Raw genomic sequence first — 13,330 nt, forward strand, 5'->3', positions numbered from 1 at the left:
CTCTCTACCACAAGACACCTCCATTCAGTCTACCATGAATTCCCAGGAGGATTTCTTCTTAAGATGCCCTTAAGTTGACAAATGAACTTTGACAAGTTCCTGTTTTCTTACACATCGTTACATTTCTTCCCTGCTATGTAAACCTTTCGTTTTAGTGGGTCAGGGAGATGGGTTTGAGACTGAGCTCCCATCTCCTCAACTGCAGCACCCTGCTAAAGCCTTCTTCCTTGGCAATACTCGTCTCAGTGATTGGCTTTCTGTGCGGCCAGCAGCAGGACCTGGACCAAACCTGGTGTTTTGGTAACAGGTGCACAATGGTCATTTAATCAGGGCCTATCTCAGGGGCTGTGTTCAGCACCAGGTCTTATTTTTAATCTAAGAAAACAAGAAAATGGTTTTATTCGATGTTGAGTCATAAAATGCTCGAATTTGAGGAAATGTAAGAGATGGTGTGATCCAAGAATGAGGTGCAGAGAGTCTGACGGGACTTGCTGAGGTCAACAGCTATAATACTTAGTGAACCAAAAAACTAGCACCTGCTCCCTAGTTCTCCTCTCATTACATCACCCAGATTGTGAATTAGGCTTGGGAAGTACTCTGGAATTAGTGATGGCGTATGTGATTTTGTCATTCCCCAGCACCGTGATATCAGGTAAATAACATAACATTTAAAAAAAACTAAAGCCGGTCAGTTGCGGTGGCTGACGCCTGTAATCCCGGCCCTTTGGGAGGCCCAGGTGGGCAGATCACGAGGTCAGGAGATTCAGACCATCCTGGCTAACATGGTGAAACCCCGTCTCTACTAAAAATACAAAAAATTAGCCGGGCGCGGTGGCGGGCGGCTGTAGTCCCAGCTACTTGGGAGGCTGACGCAGGAGAATGGCATGAACACGGGAGGCGGAGCTTGCAGTGCGCCGAGATAGCACCGTTGCACTCCGGCCTGGGCGAAAGAGCGAGACTCCATCTTAAAAAAAAACAAAACAAAAAAAAACAAAAACTAAAGCCCAGCACGTAGCTCATGCCTATAACCCCAGCACTTTGGGAGGCCAAGGTGGGTGGATTGCTTGAGCCCAGGAGTTTAAGACCAGCCTGAACAACATGGTGAAACCCTGTCCCCTGTCTCTACAAAAATTACAAAAATTAGTGGGGGCATGGTTGTGTGCACCTGTAGTCCCAGCTAGCCTGGAGGCTGAGGTGGGAGGATCACTTGAGTCTTGAGAGCTTGAGGCTGCAGTGAGCTGTGATTGCACCACTATACTCCAGCTTGGGTGACAGAGCAAGACCCAACCTCAAAAAATAAAATAAGATAAAATAAAAAACCCAAGAGAAAGAAAAGTTAGATTTTCATGAAGTTCACTGATCTAAGGTAACCATTCTTCATCAATGTGGCTATGGCAAAATATGACAGAATAAGGGGAACTGGATTTCAGTCTCAGGATGGAGAGTTTTTTTCTTAGTTTCAGAGATATGGTCTAAGGAATATCATTGAAACGTGTCTGAAGGGAAAAAAATCTAGCTTTCTTGGACTTTAAAAAAAATGCTTGTTTTTCTTCAAAGTTTATAGAGAAGCATTTGTTGAGGGCTCACTATGTGAATGTGGTCCTAAGTCCCGAGAAAAAGACAGACAAGATTTTATTGACATTTATTATTTATTTTTTGAATTTTCAAACTCCTGAAAATACAGAGAAAGGCAGTTTTAAATTAAATTTTAAATTAAATTAAATTAATGCAGTACTCTTCATGCTGCCAAAGTAGGGCATTGTAATAGAAGAGGTAATGATCGCAAAATGTGAAATGTAGTTCAAAGTACGTCCCTACTCCTTTTAAATTCCCTGTGGTTGGGAACTTACTTCTCTGCTTACCTTGAACTGCTTAATCTGCCAAAATTGAACAAGCCAAAGCATTTAGGCATGGTTAAGGTACGGAAAATTCAAAATTTGGATAAACTCTCAGGCAGATGGAAGAAATAAGTGCCAGCCCTACCACCTGACTCAGCCCTTTCCTGTTTGGGTTCATACTTTTCCCGCAGGCCTGGCTTGCTGATTCGTGGCTTATTTTTTCCCTATAGTATATGTTAAGTCAGTTTCTTCTATACCATAAATCACCCCAAAGGAGCAAGACAGTTTGCTTTGGAAACCAAATGAATATTCTCAGGTCACTTGCCGTCTTGTGAAACATTTGTAACCATATTTTGGAGTATGGAAATATTTAGGGAAATGAAAGTAGTTAGAGGTGACATGCCTAGTTTGACTTGGAGAATCACTAACATTTTTCCTTCTTTGTAGCCTTGTGGTAGGAAGGTAAATTAAGCAGAAGGAGGAGAGGAGAGAAGTGGTGTTGAAAGGGCTGTTTCTCAGATGAGTTGGAGGTGGTGGGGGAGACATTGGGAATACTGAAAACCAAAGTCAATTTCAGATCAAAATTCCTTTCTTTTTCTTTTTTTTTTGTTATTATTATACTTTAAGTTTTAGGGTACATGTGCACAATGTGCAGGTTAGTTACATATGTATACAGAGGTTTCTGAAGTGGGCTAATTGACAATAGCCGTCATTTTGTGATAGCCAGGTCAGGCTTTGAGACTGATTGATCTGCCAAGCATTTTAGATATGGGCCACTGACTCAGAAATTGCACAAAGAATGATTGCAGCAGTGAGTAGTTACAAGTTCATGCAGTTGCAGAATTCTCTTGACCAGAGTTCTCTTGAAGCACTCCGATGTGTTCTTTGTGCAGCCTTTGATCGAATACCACTGAATGCCACCTGACGGAGAGAAAAGAGGTAAGGAAATTTCTTGGGAGGTACCACCTATGTGGCCTCAGATGCTAATAGGTTAAAAAGAATACTAAGCAAAACTTTAGTTTTATCAAGATACGAATCTAACATTTCCACCATTAAGAATGGTTCATTTCATTATTTTGCCTTTAAGAACTCCCACTTAGACTATTGTAGTTGGGTACATTGCATACACAAGCTTTGAAACCGTAAAACAAAAAAGCTTTCAAACTCAGATTGTAAAAGCCATGCACTTGCCATTGACTGTGTAGAATTTCTGAAGTGCAAGCTGTTTTGAAGCTTCCTAATAATCATCCGCCAGTTTTATCCAGATTGTGAGTTATTCAAAGGGCTGAATGTACAGAAGGATCCTTTAGGTGTGTTAAGTGCCTCTCAGAAATGGAGGCGTATGTATGACCTCACTTAATTCCTTCCCTGATTAAAGAAGTAATGCGTGTTCACTGTAGAAAACACAGAAAATGCACACAAGAACAAAATAAGTGACAGTAACATCCTGTAATTCTACCACCCCAGTTTCAGTTGTAGGTAGGAGGACAAAAGGAGCAATTCCCCAAAGACAGCAAAACGTGATGACTGGAAACTTGGACAAAACGGTGGTTTCTCAGCTGGGGATGCTTTTGCTCTCCCTTTCCCAGCACATCGGGTAATACCAGAGACATTGTTATTGTCAGAACTGGTTGGGGCGGCAGGGTGGGGTTGGAGGTGCTCTTGGCATCTGGTGGGTAGAAGCTACGATGCTGCTGTACATCCTACAATACAAAAGACTGCCCTCCATTACAAAGAATTCACCTGCCCAAAATGTCAATAGTGCAAAAGTTGAGAAACCCTATTGATAAAACCATCAAAAGCACGAGGTTCAGTTGTTTGTTTTGCATCAGTGTAAATGGCAAATTTCCCAAATTAGGAAACTGCTCTTCCGAACACCGTAGTCATTCCAGGCCTTCGACCCATCAAGAACTATTGTTAATATTTTGTTGAATAAGCTTCCAGGCTCTTTCTTATACGTAGAGTATTTTAATCCTAATTCTGGTGTCCGTCTGGCTAGATGACTCTCTGGCCACATTCAGGAAGAGAAGAGCCAACATCTCATGGGCCCAGGGAGTCTGGATATCTTTCCCATTCCATAAAGAAGGGGCTGTGACTAGCAGAGGGGAGAACTGACTTTGGAGAGGGGACCTAAACTAGAAAGATTGAACAGAACTCAAGTAACCCTCTTAATACCAAAACGCCTTGCGATGTGACCCCATGATTCTCATCCTCTCTCCAAACTAACTTTGCTCTCCTCTAATTTTTGTTCTTCCCTTCCAATTCCACAGAAAAATTTAGAGTTTTGTTTTGTGGATTTTTATTCATCAGTGGTATACTGAACGTACTTGTTGGCAACTGAATTTTTTCCCACTCAATATGTTTTAGAGATTCCTCCATGTTAACAAGGGATCTGGTTCATTTTGAGTGTTGCATAGCACTCCATGACCTGCATATAACACAGTTGAATGAATAGTTCCCTATAGATGAACATTTAGGTCATTTCTTTTTCTATGTTTTTGAAATGGTGTTTCGCTCTTGTTGCCCAGGCTGGAGTGCAATGGCACGATCTTGGCTCACCACAACCTCCACCTCCCAGGTTCAAGCGATTCTCTTGCCTCAGCTCCCCAGGTAGCTGGGATTACAGGCATGCGCCACCACACCCAGCTAATTTTGTATTTTTAGTAGAGATGGGATTTCTCCATGTTGGTCAGACTGGTCTCGAACTCCCCACTTCAGGTGATCTGCCCGCCTCGGTCTCCCAAAGTGCTGGGATTACAGGTGTGAGCCACCGCGCCTAGCCTATTTAGGTCATTTATGTTACTTTCCTATTAAACGTAATGCTGCAATGATAACCTTGATACATGTGTTAAATGTAAATATTTTTCTGCAGTAGATACCAAGAAATAGAATTGCTTTGTCGAAGGCTGTGTTTATTTAAAATTTTAATGGAAATTCACGAATTGTCTAAAAACATGCTGAACCAATCTAAGCTGTCATTGAAAATGTCTGAGCGTTCCCATTTCCCCATACTAACTCCTGATATAATAAAACTTTTATATTTTTATCTGATGGGTTAAAAATATTATATCTTTTCATAATTTGCATTCTTTGATTTTTACTAACAAGTTTGAGTAGGCTTTTATATTTGTAGGTTACTTATATTTATCCTTGTGAGAATTGCCTTCCTACTTCCTTTAATAAGGTATTTACTCTTGATTGTTGGTCTTTTTAAAATTGTTTTTGAAGTTTTTTATTCTGGATAAATATTAATGTTATCCATGTTTCTTATATTTTCACTCAGTTAATTCCTTATCTTTTACATTTTGGAATTATCACACATTTTATAAATGTTAAACTCTTCATATATTCAAATGTATTATTTCCTTTACAACTTTGGGGTTTGGGATTTTTTTTTTTTTTTTTTTGAGACAATGTCTTACTCTTGTCACTGAGGCTGCAGTGCAGTGGTTCAATCTCGGCTCACTGCAAGCTCCGCCTCCTGGGCTCAAGCAAGTTTCCTGCCTCAGCCTCCACGCTGAGTAACTGGGAACATGGTAGTGCAAGCCACCATGCCCGACTAATTTTTGTATTTTTTTTTTTTTGTAAAGACAGGGCTTCACCATGTTGCCCAGGTTGGTCTTGAACTCCTGAGTTCAAGCAATCCACCCACCTCTGCCTTCTAAAGTGCTAGGATTATAGGCATGAGTCACTGTGCCCGGTCTGGATTTTGGATGTTAAAGAGCCTCCGTTGTTTCCTTCCTTCCTTCCTGCCTTCCTGCCTGCCTTCCTTCCTTCCTCTTTCTCTCTCTCTTTCTTTCTTTCTTTCTTTTTTTTTGAGACATGGTCTCACTCCATTGTTCAGGCTAGAGTGCAGTGGTGTGATCACAGCTCACTGCGGCCTCAACCTCCTGGGCTCAGGTGATCCTCCCACCTGGCCTCCCCGGTAGCTGGGACTGCTACAGGTGTGTGCTACCATGCCTAGCTAACCTCCATTCTTTCAAACTTAAAACGTTTCCCAGTATTTTCTTCCAATGTTTCATTATTTGGATTTTTATGTTTTGGAGAAGGCCAGTTTCACGGGCGTGCAACTGGTGCACAGGGCCCAAGTTTAGAAGGGCTCTGAAAATTGTGTATTACTTTTTTGTGAGTACATGAGTGGTGTGAATGAGACAGTATATAGATTATTAGGAATGTGTGCTCTGGAGTCAAAGTACTCACATTTGAATCTTGTCTATGAGACTCATTAGCTATGTGACTATGCAAATTACTTAATCGTTCATGTCTCAGATATCTCATCTTTAGAATGGGGATAGTGACAGGATCCATCCAGCTCTTTTCATTGTTTTGTTGGTGTAATATAGCCCTGGCAAAGCCCTTAGTGTAGCATCTGGCATATGAAAGTTTGTTGTGATAAGCATTTTCCCTGTGCTTATTTTAATTAAAATTTTTAAAGTGTCAAAACTTACCTTGAATGTGGACTTCTTCTTTACAGTACTGACCAGGTTTTGCCTGGCAGATTCCCAGGTCTAAAAGACATCCATGGAAGGGCAGTGAAAGATTGCATGCTCTGCAAATCAAACCTCCAACATCTCCAAGTACAGGGGCAGAAAAATGAGAAAGTAGTGATAGACACGAAAGAGAAAAAGAGGAAGGGAGATCAAAAAAATAAAGTAGTGATTTTTGACTTTATATATATATATATTTCTGTTATATATATATTTTATGTTATATATATTAAATATATATTTAATTATATATATATTTTATGTTTTATATATATTAAATATATATTTAATTATATATATATTTTATGTTTTATATATATTAAATATATATTTAATTATATATACATATTTTTATGTTTTGGAGAAGGCCAGTTTCACGGGCATGCAACTGGTGCACAGGGCCCAAGTTTAGAAGGGCTCTGAAAATTGTGTATTACTTTTTTGTGAGTACGTGAGTGGTGTGAATGAGAAAGTATATAGATTATTAGGAATGTGTGCTCTGGAGTCAAAGTACTCACATTTGAATCTTGTCTATAAGACTCATTAGCTATGTGACTATGCAAATTACTTAATCGTTCGTGTCTCAGATATCTCATCTTTAGAATGGGGATAGTGACAGGATCCATCCAGCTCTTTTCATTGTTTTGTTGGTGTAATATAGCCCTGGCAAAGCCCTTAGTGTAGCATCTGGCATATGAAAGTTTGTTGTGATAAGCATTTTCCCTGTGCTTATTTTAATTAAAATTTTTAAAGTGTCAAAACTTACCTTGAATGTGGACCTCTTCTTTACAGTACTGATCAGGTTTTGTCTGGCAGGTTCCCAGGTCTAAAAGACATCCATGGAAGGGGATTGAAAGATTGCATGCTCTGCAAATGTATATATATATATGTATACTTTTTTTTCTTTTTTTGAGACAGGATTTCACTCCTGTTACCCAGGCTGGAGTGCAGTGGCACAATCTCGGCTCACTGCAACCTCCGCTTCCCGGGCTCAAATGAGTGATCCTCCAACTTCAGCCTCCCAAGTAGCTGGGACTACAGGCACACACCCACCGTGTCCAGCTTTTTGTATGTTTAGTGGGGAGACGGGGTTTCGCTATGTTGCCCAGGCTGGTCTCTCTGCTTTGGCCTCCCAAAGTGCTGGGATTACAGGTGTGGGCCATTGTGCCCAGGAAGTAAGCAATATTTAAAAAATTCTAAAACCTAAGGTAAATTATTATTATTTTTTTTGAGATGGAATTTCGCTCTTGTTGCCCAGGCTGGAGAGCAATGGCGTGATCTCAGCTCACTGCAACCTCCACCTCCTGGGTTCAAGCGATTCTCCTGCCTGAACCTCCTGAGTAGCTGAGATTCCAGGCGCGTGCCACCACGCCCAGCTAATTTTTTATATTTTTAGTAGAAACGGGGTTTCACCATATTGGCCAGGCTGGTCTCAAACTCCTACCTCAGGTGATCTACCCGCCTCGGCCTCCCAAAGTGCTGGGATTACAGGTGTGAGCCACTGCACCAGGCTAAAATTATTTTTTATTTTGAGAATTTAATGAGGGAAATTTCAAAGCGTATGTGGTATTTATGAATTGGAAGTACCTTGAACTGTGGTAATCAGTCAGGAGCCCAGGTGGTCTAAACAACTTAGTTGGTTAAAATTCATTCAGTTCCTCAGTGCTTAATTAAGTCACCCCAAATTTATTTTACCAGGAAATTTAATTTCAGCCACATATTCACTGTTAGGGCTTAATTTCAGTGCCTAAGGTAGCATATTACATATAGTCGATTCTTCATGAATATTTATTGCTTCATTAATGTTTATATATTGGTTATTTTCCATACTCAAATTCAGTGGCTTGAAAATGTTATTCATTTTGTTTGTATAGAAATAGCCCAGAGATTCTTGAACTGGTCAATATTGGTAAGGTTGGAAGACATTATCTAGAAGATTGTTTTCCAAATTCTACTGTATATCAGATTTCTTTAAGCAGATTTAATAAACTCACAGATTCCCAGGGCCCCCAAAAACCTGAGTTAGAATCTGGGAAGGTGGGGCTTGAGAATTTGTATTTTAGATCTGCAGAAATAGCTGAGGGGATATGATTTAGCTATCAATGTCTAGACCAATGTTTGTGAATCATTGATGCTTCCAATTCAGGGATCTTTCTTTTTTCTTAGAGACAGAGTCTTGCTCTTTTGTCCAGGTTGGAGTGCAGTGGTGCAATCTCATTTCACTGCAACCTCTGCCTCTCGGGTTCAAGCAGTTCTCCTGCCTTAGCTTCCCGAATAGCTGGGAATACAGGCGCCCGCCACCACGCCCAGCTAATTTTTTGTATTTTAGTAGAGATGGGGTTTCACCGTGTTGCCCAGGCTGGTCTCGAACTCCTGAGCTCAGGCAATCCACCTGCCTCAGCCTCCCAAAGTGCTAGATTACAGGCATGAGCCACCGCGGCCAGCCTTAGGGATCTTTCTTATAGCTTCTGCAGGGAGCTTTGGCCAGTGATAGAGAACTGATCACCATTAAAAACAGCTCAGATTGTTAAAAGATTCTTTTGAAACTGAGCCAGAATTTCTCTGTGTGCTCACAGTTTCCATCTTCCACTGTATGATGACCACAGCCATGTCACTCCTACTCATTGATGGCCCCAAAGAAGGGTTTACCAGATGTTTTCTGCAATGTGTTTTATATCTCCCTCTGCCATATTGGGAGATAGAAGAGAACATTTTTAATAGAAAACAGTCTGGCTGATGAGGCTAATTAACCTTTGTTGATGATTTTCCCCAGGCTCAACCTCATCTAAAGACACTTGGGAAATTTCACATTGGTTCTGCCACTAAGCATGACAGACTTTCCATTTACAATCAATGATCAATCAACAATTTTTTTTTTTGAGACAGTTTCACTCTTGTTGCCCAGGCTGGAGTGCAATGGCATGATCTTGGCTCACCGCAACCTCTGCCTCCTGGGTTCAAGCAATTCTCCTGCCTCAGCCTCCCGAGTAGCTAGGATTACAGGCATGCACCATCACGCCCAGCTAATTTTGTGTTTTTACTAGAGATGGGGTTTCTCCATGTTGGTCAGGCTGGTCTTGAACTCCCGACCTCAGACCTGATCCACCCGCCTCAGCCTCCCAAAGTGCTGGGATTACAGGCGTGAGCCACCACGCTCGGCCCTATAATTTCTTAATAATTTTCTATCCTTTTAACTTATGCTTTTCTAATGACTTACCACCTAAGCGGCCGAATAAGATAACACCTAAGAGGCAGAATAAGATAACACCAGCAAAGACAATCCTTCTCATTCTGATTTCCAAGCCAAAAAGGAGAGGAAAGGAAAGACACGTCCCACTGATTTCTGGGGAAGCAATAAAGTTACACATTTATGTTAGCTATTTTAAAAACGGAAAGGACTGGTTAAGTTTTATTGATTTCATTAAGACAATATAAGTTTATTTTGTGAAGGAGGAAAAATAAGGTATCTGTCTTTATAAAAAAGTCACCATATGGCTGGGTGCAGTGGCTCATGCCTGTATTCCCAACACTTTGGGAGGCCAAGGTGGGCAGATCGCCTGAGGTCAGGAGTTCAAGACCAGCCTGCCCAACATGGTGAAACCCTGTCTTTACTAAAAATACAAAAATTAGCCAGGTGTTGTTGTGGGTGCCCGCAATCCCAGCTACTTGGGAGGCTGAGGCACAAGAACCGCTTGAACCCAGGATGCAAAGATTGCAGTGAGCTGAGATCAGGCCACTGCACTCTAGCCTGGGGGACAGAGCGAGACTGTTGATAAATAAATAAATAAACCCATAAAACTTCTAGTTCCAGAACATTTTAAGTTATTTTATTACCAAATATCACCTTCTCTCTTCAGTTTTTCCTCAGAATTATAATGGTTTCATACAGAAATATGAAGTGAAATAGATGATATTTCTAGAATATTTCTAGAATATTTCCTGTTAGAAATCCTTTTAACTATTGGCCAAAAGGAAAATACACATATTCATTCGTGCTTCTTTATGAATTATTATTATTATTTTTGAGATGGAGTCTCACTCTTTTGCCAGACTGGAGTGCAATGGCGTGATCTCAGCTCACTGCAACTTCGGCCTACCGGGTTCAAGCGATTCTCCTGCCTCAGCCTCCCGAGTAGCTGGGATTACAGGTGCATGCTGCAACACCCGGCTAATTTTTGCATTTTTAGTAAAGATGGGGTTTCACCATGTTGGCCAGGATGGTCTTGATCTCCGGACCTCATGATCCACCCACCTTGGCCTCCCAAAGTGCTGGGATTACAGGCGTGAGCCACCATGCCCAGTCTATGAATTATTAATAATACTTTCACTGCAAAAGACCTTATTTATGAGGGAAAAGCATTATGTGACAGTTAACGATAGTTAATACTTACTAAAATGAAGGGAAGAAATGGTAAGATTGGGTAAACTATAATATTTCAGTTGTTCATGACCTACCTATCTTTTTCATTAAGGTACTATGGAAATTTTCCTGGGTCTGAGCTTCCTTAAAAGGATGAGAACGAGTACAATTTCTGATGCGATGAAGTCCGTTACAACTGAAAGCGACACTCTGATCCACTAGATTCCAAATGGTTTAAACAGTAAAAACTGACCGAGTAAATGTGAATATTTTTTCACTTGAACACACTGATCTGTTTGGAACTTAATTTCCTTACTCATGAAATTAATATAATAGGGCTAAGTTGGTCAGTAGTTAAACTAACTGTAAATTTGGCTGAAGATTGCTATGTTCACTATGCAAAGATTAGGTGATTCAGAAATAGATAGCCTTGTGGGCATACTATCTATTTATTATGTAAAGTACTTGGTCTTAATTTTTAAAAAAATTCCATATAGTCTTTAAAGCAGCACTTAGTGCATTCAGAAAGCAATTTGAATTTTAAAAAAGTTTGTTTCCAAATTAATATATAGTTCCAAATTAATATACATTATTTTTGAAAAAATGAAAGTATTAAGAATGTTAAAATCCCCTTTGACCATGTTCCCATCAAACCCAGTGTCTCCTCCAAATGTAACCACATTATCAATATGTTGGGTATCTTTTTTTTTTAAATCATTTCCTAAAGTTTATTCAAGGGTACTTTTTCTTCTGTGCATTTTCATCATAACACTTATAACATAGGATTGTGTATAATAATGCTTTCTCTTTTACTTTTACAAAAATAATATAATACTCTACATATTATTTTCCCCCTTATATTTCATTCAAAAATATGTTAAAAATCTTCCCATGTCAGTCTTTCAAACTTTCATTATTTTTCATTGCTATATAATATTTTCTGGTATGGATACATCATATTTATCCATTTCCTGGTTGATGAGCACATACATTCTTTTTTTTAAAATAACAAACAATGCTGTAATGTGTGTATATGGACTTGGGCACATATGCAAATTGTTTCTCTAAGACAGATCCTGAAAATTGGGATTGCTTTTCCCAAGGCCTATCAAATTGCCCCTGAAAGTAGCTGTAGAAATTTTGCCATCCACTGGCCGGGCACGGTGGCTCACGCTTGTAATCCCAGCACTCTGGGAGGCTGAGGCAGGCAGATCACGAGCTCAAGAGTTCGAGACCAGCCTGGTCAGCATGGTGAAACCCCCTTTCTACTAAAAATACAAAAAAATTAGCCAGGTGTGGTGGCAGGCGCCTGTAATTCCCGCTACTCGGGAGGCTGAGGCAGGAGAATCGCTTGAAACCGGAAGGCAGAGGTTGCAGTGAGCCGAGATTGCGCCACTGCCCTCCAGCCTGGGCAACAAGAGCAAAACCTCTTCTCAAAAAAAAAAAAAAAAATGTTTCCACCCACCAGTAGAGGATGAATACTTCCCCCCCATATCCTCATTAATATTGAATCAAAGATTTGCTAAATAATATTTATTAATAGCTAAAAGTCTAGATTAACATTATCTTTTGCCTAGAAAGTTGCAGAGATGAAGAAATAGATGTATTATTATTGACAAAGGGTGTTCTCAAGTATGCACTTTTAGTCAAAGGGTGGGGAAATGTAAATGAGTGTGTGTGTGTGTATGTGTGTGTATTAATACATATGTTAGTACCTATACTCAAATATACATACATACATACATAATTTGTATCATCCCATAGCTATAACTTTGTAGCCTGTTCTTTTTAAAACTTAACTTCATATTTTGAGTACTTATTTTGTCATTAAATATTTCTTTCTTTTCTTTTTTGAGACGGAGTTTTGCTCTCATTGCCCAGGCTGGAGTGCAATGGTGCGATCTCGGCTCACCGCAATCTCTGCCTCCCAGGTTAAAGCTATTCTTCTGCCACCGCGCCCAGCCAAGAATATATTTTTAAAGCTCCTGTAATACTCAACCATATAGAGTTACTATAATTTATTTAATAATCCCCTCGTGTTTGGGGATCTTTCATTATAATTTTATTTGTGTTTAAAATTTTCTTTAGGGTAAGTTCATAGGAACGAAATTATCAGAACAAAAACATAAACCTTTTATATAAGTTGGCCGGGCGCAGTGGCTCACACCTGTAATCCCAGCACTTTGGGAGGCTGAGGCGGGCGAGTCACCCGAGGTCGGAGTTCAAGACCAGCCTGACCAACATGGAGAAACCCCATCTCTACTAAAAATAAAAAATTAGCTGGGCGTGGTGGTGCATGCCTGTAATCCCAGCTACTCAGGAAGCTGAGGCAGGAGAATTGCTTGAACCCAGGAGGTGGGGGTTGCGGTGAGCTAAGATCACGCCATTGTACTCCAGCCTGGGCAATGAGAGTGAAACTCCATCTCAAAACAAAACAAAACCCTTTTATATAAGCCTTTTGATACACGTTGGAAAATAGTTTTCTAGAAAGATAGTACCAATTTAGAGCTCCAGTGTGGCATGTTCATCTTCAAATTCATGACTAGACCATAATAACCCCTCAGTTAATGCTACTTTTGCTTCCATTCCTTCTTGAGATTTTCCTCTTGTTTAAATGTCTTCATTACAAGTTTTTCTTTGGCTCT

The 13,330-nt window shown here is 40.1% G+C and overlaps 1 protein-coding gene across 1 annotated transcript; it reads right to left on the reverse strand.

The window, feature by feature from the left end:
• Positions 1–1,658: 1,658 nt before the first annotated feature.
• Positions 1,659–10,918, reverse strand: C13H9orf57 (chromosome 13 C9orf57 homolog). The gene is made up of 5 exons (XM_054520048.2): positions 10,781–10,918; positions 9,543–9,668; positions 7,092–7,151; positions 6,287–6,409; positions 1,659–2,759 (listed from the first exon to the last, which is right to left on the reverse strand). The coding sequence occupies exons 1-5, from the start codon at positions 10,791–10,793 to the stop codon at positions 2,620–2,622; spliced, it is 462 nt and encodes a 153-aa protein (XP_054376023.1). The 5' UTR covers positions 10,794–10,918; the 3' UTR covers positions 1,659–2,619.
• Between the last annotated feature and the right edge of the window lie 2,412 nt (positions 10,919–13,330).

This window comes from Pongo abelii, chromosome 13, assembly GCF_028885655.2.
Source record: "Pongo abelii isolate AG06213 chromosome 13, NHGRI_mPonAbe1-v2.0_pri, whole genome shotgun sequence".
Lineage (NCBI taxonomy): Eukaryota > Metazoa > Chordata > Mammalia > Primates > Hominidae > Pongo > Pongo abelii.

What these genes read in the sequence shown, in the direction of transcription:
- C13H9orf57 (XM_054520048.2), bottom strand. An exon ending in AGAAGAGGTCCACATTCAAG is followed by an intron (nt 6,410 to 7,091) that starts GTAAGTTTTGAC and finishes CTGTACTTGGAG; the next exon opens with ATGTTGGAGGTTTGATTTGC. An exon ending in AGAAGAAGTCCACATTCAAG is followed by an intron (nt 2,760 to 6,286) that starts GTAAGTTTTGAC and finishes TCTCTCCGTCAG; the next exon opens with GTGGCATTCAGTGGTATTCG.